This window comes from Xenopus laevis, chromosome 1S (assembly GCF_017654675.1).
Source record: "Xenopus laevis strain J_2021 chromosome 1S, Xenopus_laevis_v10.1, whole genome shotgun sequence".
NCBI lineage: Eukaryota > Metazoa > Chordata > Amphibia > Anura > Pipidae > Xenopus > Xenopus laevis.
The window spans coordinates 92762094-92785875 of NC_054372.1; the positions used below are offsets into that span (position 1 = coordinate 92762094).

Sequence of the window (23782 nt, forward strand, 5' to 3'; positions counted from 1 at the left end):
GTAAGAGATATTATACTATATGAACAGTTTTCAGTGGTGGGGACTATTTCACAAACTGCACTGTTTACATTAAAGCATTTAACTGTAAGGTATTGTAGGTAATTTGAAAACTATATGTAAAAAGTTGGGTAGTACTGTTTTGTCACTTTTTATTCGTTTGTTGTCTCTTCTGGAATGGAATTATCATATGAATATAAGACTAGGACTTTGCATAGTAGCATGCTAACAGTCTATCACGTATGCAAAGACAGTCCTTAACAATATATTGGTTTGCTAATGAGTGCCGCACCCTGGATGTGTTATGCTTTGGTACCCCCCACATTGTCTCCTTCTCATTCTCTGCTTCTAGTCAATGACTTAGGACACAATTCTGTCTCCAGTCTGTAGCTCAACACCTAGCTCTTAGGTACAAAAGTTTCCAAAACACTTCTGAGAAAACCACATGGCCACCAACTGAGAATATCTTAACTTGATATAGCTACCCAGACAGACTCCAGGGCCAGCTGAATGGACCATAAAAGGAGCCTATGTAGGCATATCAGGCCAATGTCGGATGCATTCTATTCCCAATCTCAACAGCTACGGTATATCAGCGGTATGAAAAGTGATGCAAAACACTTTTCCTCCAGAACAATGGTTTTACACCAGATTCACAGTTATGTCTAGTGGTATTTTAAAATAATCCATCCCTGCTTCTTTTTAGCTCAAAAAGTTGTCATTGCTTATAGTTTTTTTTTGAGCCTGACATATTTTAAACATTAAGGAATATTAACATGAGAAAAAAATCAACTTGCTTCACTTTTTGTAACCAGGGAAATTTTGTTTTAATGAATGTCTCACATTTTAGAAAGATTTCTAGAAAGATTCCCTAAAATTAGAAGTCGCTGAGGCACTTTGTAACCTTATACAAGAACAGGATTACAGGATGCATAGTTATGTACAGGGTATACCTTCAAGGTGACTTTTTTTATATGTATATCATATGCCATTTTGGGGAACTTTATATGGGGCTGTTTCACCACATAGACTAACAGTGCAATAGCCTGACCAAGTTGACAGCTGCCTGTTGATTCAAATAGTATGAACACTTGTCAAGCTATTGCATGGTACCTTTATACATGGAAAATTCTCTGTCCTCTTGGTCTGGAGGGACAATGTCTGCAGCTTTTATTGGCCCGTGTAGGGGCCCTCAGTACATGCTCTGTACTGCTGTCATTTACTGAGCTTAAGGGCCGATGCACAATATATTGAATATTATAAATATCACAATATAAGGCTGATTAGTAAATAATTTAGATTGGTACATGGCAGCTCAGAAACCAGCACAATTATCATCGGGATGTAATAATTAACCCTGTAGGATCATCTTATCTGACAGGCAAACCTAATTTTCTGCTTGATAATTTGCGACGACCCCTAAGCTTAGCTTTTCAACAGCTGCTCAAAGCCCCCTGAGCATGTGCATGTCACAGACACTCCCAACTAAATCCAAGATGGCAAACTCCTGTGACAACTTTAAAGGCCTGGATCAGTATTACTAGAGAGATGCTGAACCTTCAGGCTGGCTCAATAAGTTCAGTATATAAAATATAGTATTTATAGCCATATTCATTTTTAGGTTTAGTTCTTCTTTAAAGGACTTTTTGCAGTTCTTTGTCTCTGATTCTAACTTTTGTGGCACCATTTAGTCAAACCAACCTAATACAAACAATTCTTGAGCACCAATTTTCAAGGCCACCATCGGGGGGACATGCATGAGTCCTGCCAGAGGGCCTGGATTGTCACAAAAGGGCAAATCTTGAGTGGTTCGGGGCTGGTTTAACCACATCAGACAGGGTAGAATTGGATGATCAGGGTTGTGGCTAGCAGGCTTAGAGGGCCCAAAGTTTCCATATGCCAACCCTGAAAAATGTGATGGGAGGCAATTTCCCACAACTAAGCCATATTGCCGTAAGTAATATGTTTTAGTTATGGCAATCCTGATATTATGCTATGGCAAGTAGTGCAGCGACAAATCTTAGCATGTGCCATTGCACTTAGACATTTCATTTAGCTATATTCTGCTATTATACCAAGCAAAATAAAAGTTTTTATTTTGCAATGTTTAGTTTACTAGTTACCAATGTAATCAGTATGAATGCCGTAGCTAGAATGGACTATTGTAAATGGGGATCTTTGACCCTGGACTCAAGCAGTGATAACTAGGGTGGAGATTTAAGACAAGTACAAAGTTAATACTGATAGAAACATAGCACCATCTACAGCTAAACCAAAGTATTACACCATCATTATAAGAAGAGGAATGAAACTGCCATATAAAAAGCTTGTCCTCTGTCACCATATCATCTGTTTTACCACACCAAAATGTATTGATTTATTTTTTGTATAACAAATTTTTTTTTATATGAGATCACAGTGGCATTGTTAGGAGGCTGTATAGGTGAAGGTAAATGATTTAGCAAATTACACCCTGCTCCTGTAGACTCCCATACATAGGGGAAAATAGGGGGAAGTAACTAACGTTAGCGAAAATTCGCCAACTGACGTCGTTTTGGGACTTCATCAATTTACTAATGGGCGCAGGTGTAACTTCACTAGAGAAGGAGATAGACTCTAGAGCTAGAGCTTTGCACTCTTATGCCAGACAAAGGATTCGCTCGGGCGAAAGAGCGTTACTTTGCAAATTCAAGATGCGCCTTTTACTCAGTATTACCTGTTATGCCAGACTTGCCTACGCCAGCTCAGACCAGGCGAAGTGCAATGGAATGTATAGGGCTGCTTCAATTTTTAGTTGAAAAATTTTCTGTAGCTGCAAAAGTCCGTAAAATTTTTTTTGGGTACCCAGACTCGCCCTTACATTTCCTAACATATGGCACATAGACTATACACTGGGCACATGTGTAGGGCAATATAACAACTTTTTTTTTTTTATTACAGTTTCCTTAGCGCTAGCGCAACTTCACCAGCGTTCGGCGCCCAGGACGCAACTTCGAATTTTGGTGAATTAGCGTTGTTCTGACGAATCTATGCCTGGTGAAGTGTTGTGCTGTGAGCAAAGCCATCACTGGCAAATTTTCGGAGGTTAGTGATTTTGCCCATTAGAGAGAGCAGCAAGATAGAAAAGGCTTGAGATGAGAGGTGGCAGTAGATGTGGATTGTGTGAAAAGAAGCTGGCCCTGAAAGGAGCAGAGAAGATGCCCAGGAAAGTACAATGAAACAAGTGAAGTAATGTAGGGAGGAGCAGAGGTTTGAAGGGCTTTGAATGTTAGCAGAAGGATTTTTTATGCTATCCTTTGCTTAAAAGGCAGCAGTGCTAGGTATTTTGGTTTGGGTTGAACAGGTTCCCTCTTAGGTGAGAGCAGAAGGCTCCTGGTAGCAGAGTTTAAGATTGTTTGGAGGGTAAAGAGATGGGAGTCCTGAAGACCAGTTAGTAGGAGATTGCAATAGTCTAAACAGGATAAGATAAGGGCATGGATTCTTGTTTTGGCTGTTTGTGAAAGGAATGGGTGTGTATTGCAGACATATTGTGGCTAAATTGCGGAGGAAGAAGTGACAAGCTTTGGCAGTATTATTAATATGATAAGAGAAGGAGAGGAAATGGTCAAAGACGACCCTCTATCAGCATGCTGAGTTAACAAGGTTAATGGTCATGCTATGCATACCAATGGTAAAAGGAAGGGATGGGCTAGGTTTGGGTGAAAAGACCATGGCTAAATTGAGGTTGAGGTGGAGGTTCATGGAGGAGGAGATAGCTACTAGATAGTTTGCGATCTGGGTCTGAACGTCAGCGATTAATGAAGTGGTGTCTAAATATATTTGGATGTCATCTGCATATAGTTGATATTTAAGGCCAAAAGTGAGAGAGAACAAGGAGAACAACAGAGGATCAAGTACAGGAACCTGAAAGGTTGATAAAAGACACACGTCCATCAAGTTCAACCTTTTAACTCAATATATAACCTGCCTAACTGCTAGTTGATCCAGAGGAAGGCAAATAAAAACATTTTGAAGCCTCTCCGATTGTATATATATGTATTTTGTGGTCACAGCCTCATTGCACCCCCGCCTAATGGTTTTAAAAATTAGTGGTGAACACAACTTTCCCTTGTTTCTTATAGTTTATACAGGAGCAATGGCCAGCTCCATGTTGTAGCTCCCACCCTTCCCAGCCTTAGTCAGGTGATCCCACTGGTGTCTAATAAAAGGGCAGCCAAGTTTGGGACAATGCTAATTCACCAAAATCCAAGGTTGCGTCCAGGGCGCCGAACTCTGTCGGAGTTGTGCTAGCATTACTGCGCGAAGTTGCGCTAGTGTTTGTTTATTTTGCATACAGCAGGAAGTTAAAGTTGAATGGACATATATGTTGCAGCAAATATGTAGAGGGGAAGCCGGTTACCCCCAAAAAAATGTACACTCTTTTGCAGCCTATCACCCTGAAAAAAGGAAAAGACGCTAGCGTTTTTTTTGGACTTAGAAAAATGTTTTGAGGTAGTCCTATCTACTCTATTGCACTTCGCCTGATCTGAGGTGGCGAAGGCAAGTCTGGTGCAAGACGTAACAGTAAAATCCGCATATTAGTGAATTTCCATCGTTACATCCATTCGCCAGAGCGCAAATTCGCCAAGCGTTATGGAGCGAAGTACCGCTAGAGTCTATCTCCTTCACTAGCAAAGTTACTATGGCGACCGTTAGTAAATTGGCAAAGTTCCGAAATGACGTCACGCTGGCGAATATTCGCCAGCGTTAGTCACTTCGCCCTTTAGTAAATTTGCTTCTAAGAGTCTACCTTTTAGAGCACTAGAACATTAGTCTAGTCCTGGTACCTATTGGACTATGCCTTTGCCTTGTGCACTTTTCCCCCCACTTTTATTTATATTGTGCTTTTATGCATTGTTTGGCACTGCAGCTCCTTAACAGTGCTTTAAAAATTAAGGTATACATACATATATTGGGATGCTGAGCACTTCTGTACAAGCAAACAAAAAAAACTTTATTAAAGCCTTTAATCCAGTTCTATGTCTACGATTCTAAGTATTGTGGCACGATATAGTCAGGTCAACCTAATACAAATATTTCTTGACTATGCTACCAATATTGCAGTCTGTAGTCTCTGTTGACTTCAGATTTTCATGGCATCTGAAATCACCCTTGGTGATAAGAATATGATACATGAATGCAGAACTAGAACTCTGTAACCACAGAAAACAACCAAACAGGGCTGTCCAGCTGGTGGAACCTGGACCAGATGCATTTTGAAGGGGTTATCTTTTGGTTTAGTTGTTTTGAGATAGATCACCAGAAATAAATACTTTTTTTGATTGCTTTCCATGTTTTTTTTAACATTTTTCCAAAACTAAAGTTTCAAGATTAATGTTTCTGGCGGGTCAGTAATCCAGGTGCAGGTTCTGAACTGTTACAATTTGCTATATTAGTTGATACATTTCTCAGCGGCATCAGTGAGAATATTAGAAACTATTCGTTGACTCCATTGAAGCAATTGTGTTTAATGAAACTCAAGGACCTTGAGGTGGGCAATATCGGGCTGATCCGATCGTTGGGCCCTACGGGCGGTCGGATCGCAGGACCGCATCAACGAACAGATGCAGCCGCAATCCGACGGGATTTTTAGTCCCGTCCGATCGACATCTGCCCAACTTTCGGCCAGATATCGATCGGGGAAGCCCGTCGGAGGGCCCCATACATGGGCCAATAAGCTGCCGACTCGGTCTGTCGGCAGCTTTTATCGGCCCGTGTATGCCGCCTTAAGGGAGCTGCTATCTGTTACCTTCGAATTGTTCTGTTATTAGGCTGCTGGGGAGGGAAGGGAGGGGTGATTTCACTCCAGCTTGCAGTACAGCAGTAAAGAGTGAATGAAATTTATCAGAGCACAAAGTCACATGACTTGCGGTAGCTGGGAAACTGACAATATGTCTAGCCCCATGTCAGATTTCAAAAACAGATATAAAAAAAAATCTGTTTGCTTTTTTGAGGAATGGATTTCAATGCAGAATTCTGCTGGAGCAGCACTATTAACTGATGTGTTTAAGTACTAAGGGTCACCCCCTGGAATCATATGATTCACGGTGCAAAGAAACAAACCAAGGGCACACATACATGTTAGGTCACATGAGCCAATTAACAGACAGAGTTCTGTTCTTTACTCCCACAATTCTTCCTATTACAGTTAGAGCTGCATTATTTCTGGCCAGGTGATCTCTGAGGCAGCACAAAAACCATCACAAAATGGTGGCTCAAGGTAAAAGATGTAAAAACTTTAGTTTTCTTTTTAATTGATATATGGGTAGGGCATCAGGATATTTTTGAAACTCCTTTGAGGCGCCATATTTAGAAAAGACCTCTTATCTGGAAATCCCAAAGCATTCTGAACAAAAGATCCATATTTGGATAAAAATTTATCTCAAAAGCAAGAAAACGAAACAGCCACTAAACATTGCATATTCATATTTTGTTTTTGCATACTTGAATTCAATACACATTAGAATCATTTAGGCCCCACACATAAGGATACACATGTATTTCTCAGATTGCATAGCCTGAGAAGAACCTGCTGCAGAATTATCTATATTCTGTATGGAGCAAAACAACAGAGTATATATTTAATCTAGAATTAGTTTATATAGTGAATAAAGTACCCCCTCTTGTAAAATATAAGGATATTATAAGTTACCGAGGAGTTTCATGACCATATAAAAACACGAGGCCGAAGGCCGAGTGTTTTTATACAGGTCATGGAACGCCGAGGTAACTTCTAATATCCTCATATTTTACAACTGAGGGTACTTTATTTATTATAATACACAAATTTTAGTGAGTCATGTGACAGAAATGACATCAGAACTCACCGTCTATAACTGATGACATCAGTACTCACCGTTTATAAGGATATAATTTACAGGATATTCATGTCTTTTGTGTATTATACGTATATATAGTATTCATTAACAAATCTAAAGAATATATATATGGTCAGTTGCTTTACCTGTATATGGGACAATTTCAAGACAGGAGTATTCTTAGGTGTTCTTTAAAAGTTGAAACCAGTCATAGGAAACAAATTTAACCACACAGAAAATTCACAGATAGGCCTTATCATGAGGATAGTCTGTAGGTATGTGCACAAGATAAAACACAGTCCTGAGCTAAGCACACAGTGCAAAACTAGGAAGACAATCTTGCATGCTATGTAAACAGAGGAAGGCTAGCTGCACAACAGGGTGTTTGTGGGCTTTTGTAAATAATAATGGAGTACTGAAGTCACAGCTTGAGTTTATGTGCTTTTATATAAGAAACATCTCACTCTTCTATTGACAGTTGATGCATAGGCATATAATGATCAAAAATTCAGAGATAGACAGACTTTCTTGGCTTTCCAGGTGGCGTATCTGTGTGGTGACGCATTCTGATTAGGGTTGCCACCTTTTCTGGAAAAAAATACCAGCCTTCCTATATATTTATCTTTTTTCCCTATTAATAACATTGGGATCAAACATCATTTTTACCGGCCAGGCTGGTAAAATACCGGCCAGGTGGCAACCCTAATTCTGATGAGTGACATGTTTACGTAGATTTCTACACCACAGTTTAGAAGCTGGACACAAAAAATAGACCCTACTCAGAGGTCCAAACTGTCGTGGCTGAATATGGCCACTCTTGCATTTGCCAGAATGTACAGATTGCCAGTCTATGCTTGGGCATGGAGGGTGAACAATCAAATCACATGAGTATTTTTAAGTTAAAGAGAGTAACAGTTGCTTCCTTATGAACTTGCAGATCTTCCAATGGAGTTGGTCATTGGTGACTCACAATGCCTTCTAGTTACTTCTAAAAGGTCTTTGGCTTTGCTGTTTTCTAGGTTATTGAGTCTCCTTGAATTAGCTATAGTGAAGTACCTTCTCCCACTTTGTTGTATCTATAGGGATTGTATACAAATCTAGCAGGCTATGCAGATTAAATTAGGTCATGGGACATACAGAACAACAAAAATAAAACATTTATTAATATCTGATTATATTATGTCATCTAGCCTATTTGCTCAAATACTCATCAGAGACTTTTTAGAAATATTACCTGCATTAATCTACCACTATCACTAATACTGAGTTAGCAACATGCCAGACTACATGTCTGGCATATATTAATAGGTAATGCTTGAGGCACATCCCCTTTCGTACCTTTGTGCATGTGTAATACAAGACAAGTAGCTGATCGGGTAGGAGAGGATTACCACCACTTTCCCTCAGCCCCACCTCTGGATTTTAAAGTGTTCTTTCTATGTGGGAAACTGTAGGCCTCCAGGTGAATTTGCCACCCTAGACACAGGACTTGGATGACTTTATAGAAAATACAATGCTGCTGGCTAAAATACAAGAGTCTTGAATAACTTGTAAAACATTTTTTTTGGTAATTGGTGCATAGTGATGTCATGTGCCAACTACACTGTGTATTAAATAAAGTAGTATACCTCTGCCTCTTGGCTTTATAAGAGATGTAAACCCAGCAGGGTTCCTTTTTGGGTGTACCTTGGCGACACCCTGTTATATCTTTGGCCATGCCCCAGATCTCACTGATATATGTAAGTTACTTTTCGGGGGAATTTCATGTCTTTTCATTTGCATGGGTTGAAATTCATTCAAATGCATATTACAGGGAGTAAGAGACTAGATTGGCATTGCAGGGAGTGGTTGAAATAAACTGACTCAGTACATGGTTAAGGAACTCTTGAGTGACTTGTAATATCCTTATCAGTGTCAGACTGGGCTGGTGGGGCACCAGGAGAAAACAGTGGGCACTACCACACAAGACCCCCTGCTTATGGGGAGATTTGATGGCAGAGGACTCAGGCAGTGGCTAGTAAGAGGTAGTACATGTTGCAGCTCTGAGGCAGTGTCGGACTGGCCCATCGGTATACCAGGAAAACTCCCGGTGGGCCCAGGTGTCAGTGGGCCCTCACTCATGCTGCTAAACTTTTGGCCTATTTCATGGCCATTCCCTATTTCTATGAGAACAAAGTGGGTAAATAGATGAAATAATAGATTATAGTATGTAAAAAGAAGAGACTAGGAGAATAGAGGTTGAGTGAGGAGAGGAAGAAAATAGTACTGGGCCCCTGGTCTGAGGTTTTTTGATGGGCACCTGGTGTCCCAGTCCAACACTGCTCTTGAGGTATACACTGGGAAGGGTAGTGTGGCAGGGGATTCATGCTGGTATGTGGACCTCAGGCATCTTGGTGGTGGACCCTTGAGGTGGCAGCTTCGATGGATTCAGAAATCCCAGTCTGACACTGATCTTTACATACTGTACAGTAGGAGGTACCAGTGGCACAACTTTACAGAGCCAGGTCCATCCCCAAAAATGTTGAGGTGGTGCTTGCAGCCTCACGGGGGTGCACTTTACTCTGCCGCTGCATCCCCTGCCCCCCGTAATTGGAGGTAAGGTTAGAGCTAGCTCGCTAGAGATTAAATCTGGCTAGTATTTTACTGGTCTGTCTGGTAAACCTGATGGTTGATGTCAATGTTATTAATAGAAAGGAAAGAAAAAAATATATGAAGGCAAGTATTTTTTTCCAATAAAGGTGGTAACCCTACCAGTGGGGGGGGGGGGGCCGTTTGGGCCTCTGTTTACTCCCTTGCTTGGGGGTGGGGAGTGCATTTTATATACTGTATTTTTATATGCATTTTATAAACCCTGAGTAAGAGCATTGTTTGTGCTTGAAACATTGGATTTTTGGCAACAAAACTTTTTAGTTTATATTAGGTCCCACAGTGTGTGGTACTTTCTCTCTATGAGTCCCCCCCCCCCCCCCCCTTACTTATGCATAGAAGGAATCTTGGGAAGTGTAAGGCTAATTACGCCTCAATTTTCCATGTTTCAGTTTCAAATTAATTCTGCTTGAAATATTGTACCAATGATAAGCCTCCTAGATTCCCAATACTTGCTTGCAATCAGCCTTTACATGTTTCTTGAATTATTTATGTTTCTATGAGGTCCATTTGTTACCTTTGTAAGTTTTTGTTTGGGGGGGGGGGTAGATAATTACACCAATTGTTATTACAATTTCTCTAAAAGACATAATTGTACTTTTACACAGTAGTTAAAGCTGAAAAAAGACATACACGATTCCAAACATCGAATCCATCTCTAGGGGAGTGTTTATCCCTCCTTCAACTCGCGTTATTTGCCTCAGAAGGGGTATTTTAAAATAGCAGTTAGATGCGTACCGCGATTAGACACCAAAGGAGGGATTATAAGAATATTACGGTTCAGTGGAACCATCCGAATATTTTTGTACGCCTTCTCTCCGATGAGAGCTAATGCAGCACGGAACGGTAGCCATGATCCAGTAACCCGATGCCACCAGTGGGGGGCAGTAGAACGCCCCCTTTTCCCCTCCCTATAACCAAACCCCTCCTTTGTTGCTTTGGCGCCGTTCTATATAAAGAGGAGCGGACAAACACCCACTCTTGATCATTGCTTCATTTTTTTAGGTCTCTTTGGGGGTCTTTACTGTGTCCCTTCAACTTTTTCCTCCCCTCTCAAAATGGAAATGAAAAAGAGATTGATGCTGGAGCTCAGGAATCGGAAAGCGGCTGACGTGAGTAGAATCTTTTTTTCTTTTCTGAGGGAGTTGGATATTATTATTATTATTATGAATGCTGCATGTCTTTTAGTTCGGCGTCGTTACCGCTGTGAGTGATTTGACGCGTCCCTGTAGCTTGAGGTTGAAATGGGATTGGATATGAGTGGTGGGCACGGACACGTGGCTAGTATAACCCACCCAGCTCTGGCCTGCGGCATGGCAGCCCTGCGCCCTTGCCGATGTTATTGCACGACAACTCGCAGCGTTTAGGGGGTATGAGGCCGTTATCAGGCTACAGAGAGCTCCTCCTGATTTATTTGAGCTTGACCGGATACCAATTTGATAGCGGGTAGAGAGGAGCCATTACTGTCTCTCGCAAACACGTGGCTGCAGCGGCTCCCCTTCCTCCCTCCTGAGTCCTTCGTTAAATCTTAACGGTGGAATGTAGCGCTGGCTCCAAACTGAGTGGAGTTGAACCCCCATAAGGGCGACACCGACTCTCCGGGACTGAGGATTAATGCCGCGAGTCTCACACGGTGTCGGTCTCTTCCCGCCTTGTTGTTCAGCATAAGTTTCTGGCGGGTGGGGGAGGGTATCGGGAGACTTTAGTGAAAACTTCCTTCGTGTAACTTATTATTAAACAACCAAAATAAAGCCCTCTTGTGTTATTCATGTGTAGTGGTATGGCTCTCCTACAACAAGTGGAAGGCTTCTCTCTCTGCTGCGCCGCGCGTTCCTTTTTTTTTTAACGTGCTGAGTCCCCCCCCCTCCCGCCAACAAGCAGTGCTGTAGCCCGGCATTGGCACGACGAGGGGGCGCCGGCCTTGTTTAATAAATGGGAGGTTTTTTTTCTGCCATTTCCCTCTTCGTCAATAACGCTAACCAGGCTCGGTTTCATGTAGCGTCCACAGCAGCCTCTTGAGTTTACGTTAATAAGGTCATAATATTATGTAACAGTCCATATCACAGATGAAACTTGGCTCCATGATGGAGCCGCTGGTTGTAGTGTGCTCGAGCTGAATAAAGCTGCCACACTTTATAGTAACCCCCCCCCCTTCTGTGCAGCATTGGTATGTTCCGGGTACAAAGCATTTCCTCTGCATTTGAACTAGGCTTTCCCGCGTGCTCTGTGTACAGTAGCCCCCCCCCCCATATGCAGCCTCTTCTCTTAGTGCTGGGTCTTTATGCAGTTCTTAACAGAACTTCTATTCCGTTTTGTGTTCAAATGTAAAAATAAATCTAATTTGGCTGTTCTAGTTACCACCAATAAACATGTGCCTTAGTTTTAAAGTGAGGGTAATCTTCTATCATCCTTATATAATAGATGTCCCAGAAATGATTACATAGTTGGAAATGGGCTCCCAAAGAGTGATTCCGTATTTTAACCTTAAGTAAACCATATAAAGCTGCAGACTAATTTTAAAAACTGCCATGTAATTGCTAGCTTGACCCTGTTACAAGTCTGGTAATGATTTCCTCTCATAATAGAAAATACGGTGTGTTTAAAGGAACGTAGGCCTTGACGCCCATAACCGGAAGAGTTCTGCCGTGTACTGCGCATGACTGAAGACTTTACCTTTTAACTCCTGCAGTGCTTGACAGTCAAGTCTGCTAGAAGTAGTAGCTGAGAGGTGTTTTACGTGTATTCCTGCCAGGCTTGTTAAAAATGGTAATGGGATCTTTAACCGGAAGTAGGTGGGTGTGGTGGAGCACATACTCTTTCCCTTTGACTGGGGGAGGAAACCTAAAATTAACTGTTGAATAGGCTCCTTTGTAACTTGATCATACTTTGTAACTCGTTACAATGGTTAAACTTAAGATCGCAGCTGATTTTGCCTCTAAACTAAACACTACAGACGGCAGTATGCAAGTCTGCCTTTGGATAGGTCCTAAACACTTTTCTCTCTTTCTATAGTACTGAAAGGAGCTCAGGTTTTGTTTTTAGAACTTGCCTCTACTGAAGGGGAAGGAATCTTCTTCTTAAACAGGCCTGACTGCATTGTTACACCCTGCTGCGTAAGATGCTATCTGCTGCTCCATCTGCATTCTCTGCAACTGGGCGTGAAGTGTTTCAACAAACTAGCAATGGAAGAGCAGTACTTGGCTGGGTGTTTTGTCTTTAAACTGCTCAGTCAGGGTGTGAGTTTAAATGTAGCCTGACCTGAATGTACATTCTACATAGTGAGATGTTCTGATCTCTGGTGTGCCCTCAAAGGGGTGGCTTGCCTCATCACTTTCCATTTTTAGCCGGTATTCCAAGAATGACTTCAATTGTCTTGGTTGCTCAGACCATTAGCACAGCTGGTGACCCGACCTACTACAAGATGACATGAGGGGGTGAATAATGAAGCTTCAGTATTAGAAAGTTTGGCCAATAAAGGAATTCTAATAGGTTTTTTTTTTTTTTTCTGAAAATGTAAAGGGCATTCCTCTTCAAACATTTAGAGCAAATATTTCCTGGAAAAGGTCATTAAATATCTACAATGTTTAATTTTTATGACAGATTTTCCTCTCTGGTGGTTATAGTTCACTTCAGGTAGACATCAGGAAACTGTTACTAGGATATACGATAATTGTGGGCAGCAAATGCATTTAAATGTTAGTTATGACACTGATAAATTTTAGTAAACTGTAACAAACTGATTCTCCATATGGAAAATGCAGCATATTAAATTCTCCATTTGACAGTGCTTTAATTTTGCTTCTGCTGTGGAAGAAAATTTACATGTGCAGTGGCTACCCTTTGTAGCTTAGGTAGTTTTCTTAAGGGAAAATGCTATCGGGGGGGGGGGGGGTGCAAAGGAAGCTGTGATATCCTTAGGCCATTTCCCATTTTTTGTAAGTGTCATGAAAACTGGTCTGTATCTTGACTTATCTATCTTTTTTTACAGGTTAAAGAGTTGGTTCTAGATAACTGTCGTTCAGATGATGGCAAAATTATTGGACTGACTCCAGAGTTTGAAAATTTAGAGTTTCTCAGCATGATAAATGTCAACTTATTATCTGTAGCTAACCTGCCAAAGCTCCCAAAGTTAAAAAAGGTATTTTCTAGTTTTAAGAATTACAATTGTTTTTTTAATTTGCCAGGGTTCACTAAATACAATAAACTGTCAATAAACCTCTTTTTCTCAGCTGGAGCTCAGTGACAATCGCATCTCTGGAGGATTAGAGGTACTGGCAGAAAGGACCCCAAATTTGACACACCTGAACCTCAGTGGGAACAAGATAAAAGAGATCAACACCCTAGAGCCACTTGTGAGTATTCGCCCTTTCATGTTGGAAAAGTTTCTCTTTTGGTCAAATGTGGGCTGGTTGTAACTAGTGACTGCCTTTCCAGTTAAGCAGTAGAGCAATGAATAAACATGGGAGCACTTACTGGTCAGAGTTCAGCGCCAGTGTACTGCACAAACACTGCAATCCCACACAGCCAGGTTCCATAGAGCACAAGAAAAAATTGCGCTCCAAAGGAGCCGACTATTCGTCCATTAAAAAAATAGAAATTTATTAAAGATTCATTAAAAATGGTAGTCCTGGCCAGAACATATTGTAGGCTGCTCACTTTGTGTTTCGTGGCTACCGGCCACTTCCTCAGAAGCGAATTGCAGCATCTCCCTTAAGGCTGCCATTTGCATCTGAGGAAGTGGCCGGTAGCCATGAAATGTGTGTAAAGTTGGCGGCCTATAATATGTTCTCGGGATGCCTTGACCATTTTTAATGATTCTTTAATAAATTTCTAGTTCTTAATGGATGAATCTGCTCCTTTGCTGCTTTTTTTTTTTTTTTTTTTTTTTTTTTTTTTTCTTCTTGTGCTCTATACAGTTAAGCATTTTTTTTTTGGTCCTTTACCATTTAAGAGGTACAATGCAACCTGTAACATCTCCCATGAGAATGGATGGGTGATGGATCTGGTTTTTAGAAGGCTCTTGGATCAGTTATGTGATTGGATGTCCAATGAAACATTAGTATGATAACATTTTGGAGGTCCAAGATTGATCTAAAATTGTAGTTTGTTTTTTTGCAGAAGAAGCTACCTCATCTCATGAGCCTGGACCTCTTTAACTGTGAGGTGACTATGCTAAACAACTATAGGGAGAGTGTGTTTGAGCTTCTCCCCCAGCTCACCTTTCTAGATGGCTTTGATGCAGATGACCAGGAGGCTCCAGATTCTGACCCAGAGGCTGAAGATTTAGAGGAAAATGGAGAGGGTGACTACAAGATTTAATTTTCATAACTTAATCAGCTTTGATTGCTGGCTTACTCATGTTAATGTGGCACATTTGTCCTGATCTTAAGGAATCACAAATATTTTTTGTCTTTATGCTGTGATGAGTATTTTAGGCTGATAAGCAAGTGGCAGTGTGCAGTTGCTTTAAAAGAACAAAGTGCTTATCATAGGATACTGTTAAAGGAAACCTCCCCCTTCTCAAAACACATCAGTTTATACTCTGTTCCAGCAGAATTCTGTAAATGATTATTTTTTTAAATTCTTGAAATTAACTTGTCACTCTTTACTACTGCACTGCAAGTTTGAGTGATATCCCCCCCCCCCCAGCAGCCTGTCACCTGAACAATGGGCAGCTAATCAGATACGTAGCTGCTACCTGCTGAATGATAATTTCATTTCGAAAAAAAACCCTGCTCTTTCTTGCTGGCTGCTAGTTTTAGTGGGGAGCACCAACTTAAGGTTTACTGAATGACAAGGGGAGAAATATCTGTCCTTAAAGATCAGAATCATTGCTTGGTCCTTAAAGATCTGAATCGGGTGCAGTGCACTCTGATTGCCTCCACCAGTATTACGGCTTAAAAAAATAAATTTGTTAAAGAATTAACTTAAAATGCCAGTGAATTATCTGCACTGGAATTGAGAAATCAAAATATCAACTATAAAACTCATGACAATCCCTTTATTGGTTTGACCAAATATTAAACCCTGCTTGTGAGTAATAAAGTTTTGCATGTTAAGTTCCAGTCTGGCCAGGCCCTTTGCTGCTAAAATTTACAATTGTTTTGACATGAGTAAGGTTGACATTACCCTACCAGTCTGTGTGTTGGGTAAGGGTTGTAAAAGGCACACAGTTCCTCAGTCTAAAGCATGTCTGAACTAACACATAATAGCTTTTTGTGCAATGGTGCCTAAAACTTGGGTTAGCTAAATTTGTAGGTAGGGTGGTGTGTAGGGTTTTCTCCCAAAACAGGAAACTAGCAGTTTGTGGCAGATGTCTCTTTATGCTTGTTTGGTGCTCACTGATGAACTCCCATCACTTCTGTATGTAGGGAAATCGTAATGGCACCCATGTGCCTGAAACCATCATCTACTGAGAATGGTGGTGTAATGCTGGCTTGATGTTCTTTGAGCAGATGTTTCATTGTTTTCTCCTATGTTCTAGATGGTGAGGAGGATGAAGAGGACGAAGAAGAATTTGAAGATGAGCTTGATGATGATGAGGATGAAGAAGGTGAAGATGAGGTAATTTCCTTTAAATAAATCAAATATGCTTTTGCCCATAGATTGAATTATTGCTGATCCATTTGTATCCCTGTTACAAATGAGAACAGCTGGCTAGAAAACATGGCTGTACAGGCTCTAGGTAACATCCATAGTATAACAAAAGGTGCTGGCTATTTCTAGCCAGCTACATGTGTTAACTTCTGCTTTGCCTGGATTACCTAGACCTAAATTAAATAAAATGCTAGTTTATGGCTATACAGGAGGCCGTTCCTCAGCAGTATATAGACTGACTACTCTCTTCCCTTTTCCTGGTATGCATGGCATTGGGTTTGTTGGTGAACATATCTGGATTTTATTATAACACTTAAAATCCACCCGTCTGTGCACTAATGGAAGGAAGTGGGTCAGTCTTGTGACATGGCCTTTAAACCTAATCCTTGAATTTGCAGAACATCTGCCAAATTGTTTGTAAAATAGTGACATTTTTAGTAATATGTTAAAACTTATTGCAGGAAGGTGAAGAGGAGGAGGAAGGAGAGGAAGATGATGAAGACGATGAGGGTAAGTTGCATTTCCTAGTTTTTTGGTGGTTATGTGTACATGGAGTTTCTCTGTGGTTCAGTCTTGGCATGAAGTTCAAATTGGTGTTTAAACCCACTAAATGGGGGGGGGGGGGGGGTCACAATTTTCGCAATCCTTAAATCACTTTATTTTCAAATATGTATGAGCAGAATTTTTTTTTTAAGCCAGTATTGCATTGCTTGCAATTTATATTTAGGGGCAGATTTATTAAGGGTCAAAGAGAATTTGAATTGTGATTTATCATACTCTGTCCCTTTAAGACTCTAATTTGACTATTTGCAGCTTAAAACCTGCCAAATTGCTGTAAAAGTCAATGTGAGAGGTCCAGAGATCAATTTGGTGATGTTTGCAGCCTTCCGTGCATCGTATAGTGGTGTGTGTGGTTCCCCCCCAATTCAAAGCGTTTTTCTAATTAGGATCAAATTCAAGTTTTAGGGTTGCTTCAATTTGTCCAAGCTGAGAATTCTATTAAATTTCAATTGGTCAAATTTTGTTTTGGAGTAACAAAATAAATTCGAACCTTGTGCCTCCCTGCCTATGGAATGGTTTTCATTAAGTTAGAATAGTGGTTACTAGACTTGAACCATACAGTGTTCGTGTAACGGTGTTCTCATTTATTGGGTTGTGAATATTTGTTTAGCTTAGAATTTTTAGAGCTAAGCAGCAGTGTATAGAGCCTCATGAAAAATAAAGTGCCACATAAAAAGTCGTCTGAGAATTTAGCAAGCCTAACAAACGTATAGCGCTTTTTTTTTTTTTTTTTTTTGTTGCATGCCATAGACCATGCTTGGAAAATCAGACCTGTTAAAAGTAATAACACAGCTATACCAAATATTAAGGAATTTTTCTTTCTATTTATAGATGTACCTCAGGGTGAAAAGAGGAAAAGGGACTTGGAAGATGAAGGCGATGAAGAAGACGACGACGATGAGGATGATGACGAGGATGACGAATAAGACCCAAGAACTACTGGATCTCTTTTATATAGACTGTCTGGGCTGGCCATCAGTGTACATATGTACGTTTGGCTGTGTCAGCCTGTGGGCTACTGTGCATACCGCTGTTGCCCTGTTCATTTATATATATATATTTTTTTTTCTCGTTTGTGTGTAGATGTTCTAGGGTTGCGATATGAAATGTTGTTTCTGTGCTGGTCTGAGTGAGGTTTTCTTTTGTTTGCCGCTTTATTTAAAAAGATGGCCGCCTGGGGGGCTATTCGCGGATTCAGACTCTAGGTTTGTGTTTTGTTTTAAACCGTGGAATTTTCTGTGAAAGTTCTTTGGTTCCTCTGATCTGTGAATGGTGCGTGGGTGTATAGGTTTGAGTGATTCCAAAGACAAGTCCTCTCTCTACTCCTGCATTGCCATGTTGATTTAGTATGCTTTAAATGTCCTGTTGTATTTACCAGTCATGTAACTACATGAATTATGCGTATGTTGGCAATAAGTAGTGCTGATGACCAAATTTACAGGACCTGTTCAAATTAATTTGTTCCCACACTGATGCTTTTTTCTCCCAGTGCTTTCTGTTTACATGTACATAATTACAAAACAGATGCATATGCCATGAATCCTTTAATTTGCCACACATGCTTAATGCTGCCAATATGTTTCCGTTGTCTTGAGGGTGAGGAGGGGGGCTCTTCTGGGTAAACAACAAAGGAAATCCCTTTTATGACCCATTAAAATCATCTCCCACAATTTGTTTTGTATTTAGTTGTTGCATAACTTGAATAAGACTTTTAATAAAATTTTGGGATTTTTATATGGGTTCCAATTTTTCTGGTTTGACAAATATTTATGGCAAAACCAATAGCAACTCAAAATACTAGCGTTCATTATTTGGCTTCTTATAAAAGTAATCTTATTGGGTCTTGAGCTAGAATTTGCCTTCTATTAATGCAATATGTAAGTTGTATATTTTTGAAATGCTATGCTAATGTATTTAACGGGTCTACAAAAGGAGTGTCTCATACACGTATACATAATACGTTTAGTATTCACAAGTGCTCATACTAAAGTAAATGGGGGTTTTTTAATTTCTGCCTCTTGCCAAACATTCATAATCTAAAATGTAGATCCCCAAACCAGATTAGTTGGAAGGGTTCAAGCCATTCAAGAGGCTTGGGGTGGTTGTTTTGTCTTATAACAGTAAAGGATCTCCTGCTGGCTGTGTACATATTTTACCACTTGTCTACTGTCTTTTAATAAAAATCAATGTAGCTGGCTGTTTATGCATGTTTTATTACATATGTGCCTCCATGATTCCAGTATCTGAACAGCTTAGCCATGCTTTAAGAGTCAAAAGAATTTTCTTAATTGTAGCTGATCAATAATTACAAATTGGTGTAAACCTTTTCACCACAATACTTTTAAGATGTGTTAATGTCTAATGCATTACCAACTTAACCCGTAACTTTTTGTGGTATTTCTGTGGAAAGGGTGCTTGGGCATGACTTTTCTTGTTGCATAACCTTAAATCTTGGAATATGTATGCTATGTGGCACTGCTTTGCTTGGCCATGATGTAGCACAATGTTTAGCAAGCAAAGGGTTAATTTATTTCATGCATGTTTTGATTCTAGTAGTACTAGTGCTTGTAGTATTGGTTTTTAATTTATTTTTTTGTATAACCCTTGTGCATTAAGCATGCATGATAGACATGCAAAGCAAAAAGCTGACTTTGGAATAGTTTTCATTACACTAATGATATGCTTATATTGTAACTTTAAAGGAACATTTCAGTGTAGAAATAAAGAGGATAAAAAGACTGTGCAAAATAAAACTTCTAATGTAGTTACTTGGTAAAAAAAAACAAATGCAATATACAAAGGCTGGAGTGACTGGATGTGTAACATGGTAGAACAGAACGCAACTTCCTGCTTTTCAGCTCTAGAACTCTTGAGTTAGTCAGCGACTTCAAGGGGGTCCACTAGGGATATAACTAAAGTGAGTGCAATTGAGCCTCAGAATTCAGCTCAGATTCAATTATGACCAATGTGCCCCCCCTCAAGTCACTGATCGGTCCAGTGGAAAGAGTTGAAAAGCAGGAAGTGTTCTGGCTATGTTACACATCCAGTCATTCCAGAATTTATAGATTGCGTTTTTGGCTAACTATATTTGAACATTTTTCATTTTGCACAAGCTCTTATTTACCCAGTTTTTATTTTTATATTGAGCAATATTTGGTCTGTTTACATATTTTAATATACTTAACATATGAAGGTCCAAATTACAGTTGGGTATGTATCTAACAAGGTTGAGCTAAAGGGAGGCTTATGGGAGTGAGCGGACTCTTACAGTCTGCCTAGTTTTGAGTCCTTCAGATATTGACACAATGGTGTCTAGTATACCAGTATTCAGATGCTTGTCATGGAGGCCTATCTGTAATCTTGCATAAAACAAATGCTTAATTGTGGTGCTTAAAACTTGCATAAATGGTATTTTTCTATAACTTATTTGATACTAGCTACAAAAAAGCTCAACGCTATACTATTGCAGTTCTGTAGGCTAATTGGACCATGCCAAAGATGCTCCATGTTAAAGGGGTGGTTCACCTTTAAGTTAAACATTTGTTTGTTTTAGAATGGCCAATTCTAATCAACTCTTCACTTGTGGTTTTTTTTTTTTTTTCTTCCCTAAGTGGGGAGGGCACTGACCTTATCAAAACATGTGCTCTATAAGGGCTCTTACTCATGAGCGTTTTTACCTGCGTTCCGTTTTTCGGCGTTCAGCCGCAGGGGAGCGCAGGAATAGATGCATTTCATTTTAAATGGGGCTGTACTCACACAGGCGCGTGTAGGCGCCGAACGCAGGAAAAATGCAGCATGCTGTGTCTCAACCTGCGTTCGGCGCCTACACGCTCCTGTGTGAGTACAGCCCCATTTGAAATAATGAAATGCGTCTATTCCTGCGCTCCCCTGCGGCTGAACGCCGAAAAAACGGAGCACAGGTAAAAACACTCATGAGTAAGAGCCCTTAGGCTACATGTTTATTGCTCCTATTCAGACCCTTGCTTATTCATAGTCTTGACAACTCAAACACTAAATGGTTGCTAGTCACATGGAACTTGGTAACCAGATGCTGTAATTGAAGAGCTGCAGAATCAATAACAAACCTTTCTTAAATGAAAACCACTTGCAAACTGTCTTGCAACATCACTAGAACATACAAAGCTAACTGAAAGGTGACAAACACCTATAATGTGTCTGGCTTGGTACAGATGGCTGATCACAAACAGTGTTTCACAGTTTGAATAGCAATTCTATTTTCCTTGGTAGGGATATAGGTCTTTACATGTATTGGAAATAAATGAAAAAATGTCCTTTGGCAGCACTGGTTTTATGCAGAACACACTGGTGAATGGTCTCTAACAGTAATGTGGGCCATTGTCTGTTTTTGTTGGTTTTTTTTTTCTTCTTTCCCCAGACCCAGTTTAGATATATAAATATGTCATGGGAAAGGCCTAGTTAATCAGTATTTCAAAATAAATGTGTGATAAAAACTGATATAGAATTTGCAACAACTGGAAAATGAAATCATGTGACTTGCAGTAGCCACAAGGACAGTGAACTAGTTGTGCACCTTAAATCTATTCACCACTCTATACTACAAATGATCTTCCTAACACTAGCTTACCAATTGGAAACAGATTGGTGTAGGAAGATAGTTAACATCTTGATCACATCCCGAAGTGCTAACTCCGAGAGAGGCTGCCTGATTTAAAGGGGACCAGTCTACCAAAAAAAAAAAAAAATTATTTGACATCCTATTTTATCACATTACTCAAGGAAAATGAACTTTAATTACACTATTTAAATTATTTGAATCTTGTTTCCTTCAGTCTGGGAATTCATAATTATAACAGGCAGCAGCCATTTTGTGGACACTGTTATTAAGACAAGCCTTGCATCATCTCAGAATCTGGTTTGTGCACCAGAATGGGGGACCTGATGTCCATCCCCATGCCCTGGCTAAACAATTGACTGGTGAAGAGAACAGGGGGAATGTGTGGAGAGCAGTGACATCTAGTGCTGAATGGAAAGTGAAAGTAATTGTCTGCCCTGCCTCTATACAACAGCTATGCATGCTTTAATGAATAATTTGAAGAGGACTTTTATTATAGAGATTTTTGGGTCTTGGTGACAGGTCCACTTTATTCTTCTTGAGAAGCAAAACCACTTTCAGAAGGGCTTGTATAAAGCACTAAATTGATTAGGTGGCATAAATTTCATACAAATTGTGAATGATATTTCTGTACTCAGTGAAGGAAATTGTAAGGTTGTTTTTCTGTAGCCAACTCCCGCCATATTCATCTACCATTTATAAATCAAAGTTCCACACTTGGCTTCCACACGTACTGAAGCCAATGTATTTGGGGGTTGAAATTGAAAATTTGCTAACGACCTCTGCAGACCCCCTCCATCAATTGGAAGGTGGCTGCTAGACCAAGGTCATGGAACACAAAGAATTGCATACAATACCCAGGAAGGATAAAGTTGTGAACCAAAAATGTAAAAATCTGCTAGTTTGGTGATGAAGCCAAACGAGAATGCTTTACCAATATGCCCACCTTACGATTGTAAGTACCCATCTGCTGCCCCACAGGGTATGTATGTACAAGATTCACAAAGAGAAAATTCACTACCTCCTGGCTGAAGTGCTGGTTTTGCAGACGGGATGACAACACAAATATGACATCTCTTGAATTTAATTCTGGTTCTACAGCAGGGACCATCTTGCCTTGCTACTTGATCTAGGTAATACACAAAACATAACTTTTAATACATCTTGCTTTTTTTTTAAAATATATTTTTGTCTTTTTTTGCACACTTTATCACACTTTGCATGCACATTTTTTTGCCTTAAAAACTACTGGTTTGTGCAGAGTGGCACTCCTATTTAAAATGTTTTTCTTTGTTCCTAATGATATGTGAGAGATAAGAAGCTGCAAGCTTTAAAGGGGAAGGAAACCTAGTCGGCGCAAACCCCCCACCCCCCCTCCTGTTTGTTGCCCCTCCTCCCCCCTGGCCTACCCGTCCCGCTGGGCAAATGCCCCTAACTTGCTACTTACCCTTCTGCGCAGGTCCAGTCCAGGGAGTTCACCGACGACATCTTCCACGCGATCTTCCTGCTGTGAACGGCGTTTTGCCGCATTCGCAGTAGGATCATTTCGCCGGTACGGATCTACTGTGCATGCGCCAAAAGTCACGCGCATGCGAAGTAGATCGTACCGGCGAAATGATCCTACTGCGCATGCGCCGTTCAAACTGAAAGAAGATTGCGTCTGTGAACTCCCTGGATTTGACCTGCGCAGAAGGGTAAGTAACAAGTTAGGGGCATTTGCCCAGCGGGACGGCAGCTCAGCTTTAAGCTATGCAGCTTTTTGTTCAGCAGCTGTCTGGTTGCTAGGGCCTGATGTATCTTGCAACCAGACATTGGTTTGAGAAAATGGAATATGATCAAGCCTCAATATTATTATTAACTAGTATTTTAAGGGCACCAACATATTCTGCAACTCTGTACAATAAGCGGGTTTATACAAAGAACATACAGAATTACATAAATAGCGACCAGTAGCCAATATAAAAGGTGAAGAGGGCCCTCCCCAAAAGATAAACGTTGCGTAAGTAATAAAAACTATAGTAATAACATTGTAACCAGGATCAGTGACCCCCGATTTGAATGTAGCAAAGATGCAGAGGACGGGAAATAATTTAAAACACTTAAAGGGGAACTCCGGCTTCCAAACCAAAATTTGATAAAGAGGCCCATATAACACAGAATCCCCTAATATACCCACCACAGTTACCTGTTTCTTCAAAAGTCATTTTGAATGCTGAAATCCAGCTGTTCTTCTGTTTCTGCATCATTTGAAATCCTGGCAGGGAAGGAGGGACTAAAACACTGATGTTACAAATTGTAACAACCTCTCCACAATTTTCCTGCATTTCAATTTTCAGCATGCAGGAACTACCTAACCCACAAATGCATTGCACTGTGAAGTTCTGTTCCTTATTGAAATCACATGTACGGGATGCATTTTAGGATATCATCCGGAGAACACACGCTCCTGCATGCGCTCTCGTAAAGAAGAAGTAGGCAGACTCATCTCTTATTCTACTCACTTATCCAAAGAAACTGCAGTCACACCTCC

General features: G+C 40.4%; 1 protein-coding gene across 2 annotated transcripts; it reads left to right on the forward strand.

Annotated features, from left to right (window-relative positions):
• The first annotated feature begins 10161 nt into the window (after positions 1-10161).
• On the forward strand, positions 10162-18855 carry anp32c.S (acidic nuclear phosphoprotein 32 family member C S homeolog). Of its 2 annotated transcripts, none has more exons than XM_018239797.2 (7): positions 10162-10612; positions 13489-13638; positions 13730-13852; positions 14622-14802; positions 15985-16064; positions 16559-16607; positions 17490-18855. In XM_018239797.2, exons 1-7 carry the CDS (start codon positions 10559-10561, stop codon positions 17582-17584), a joined length of 732 nt encoding a protein of 243 aa, XP_018095286.1. In that variant the 5' UTR covers positions 10162-10558; the 3' UTR covers positions 17585-18855.
• Positions 18856-23782: the final 4927 nt, after the last annotated feature.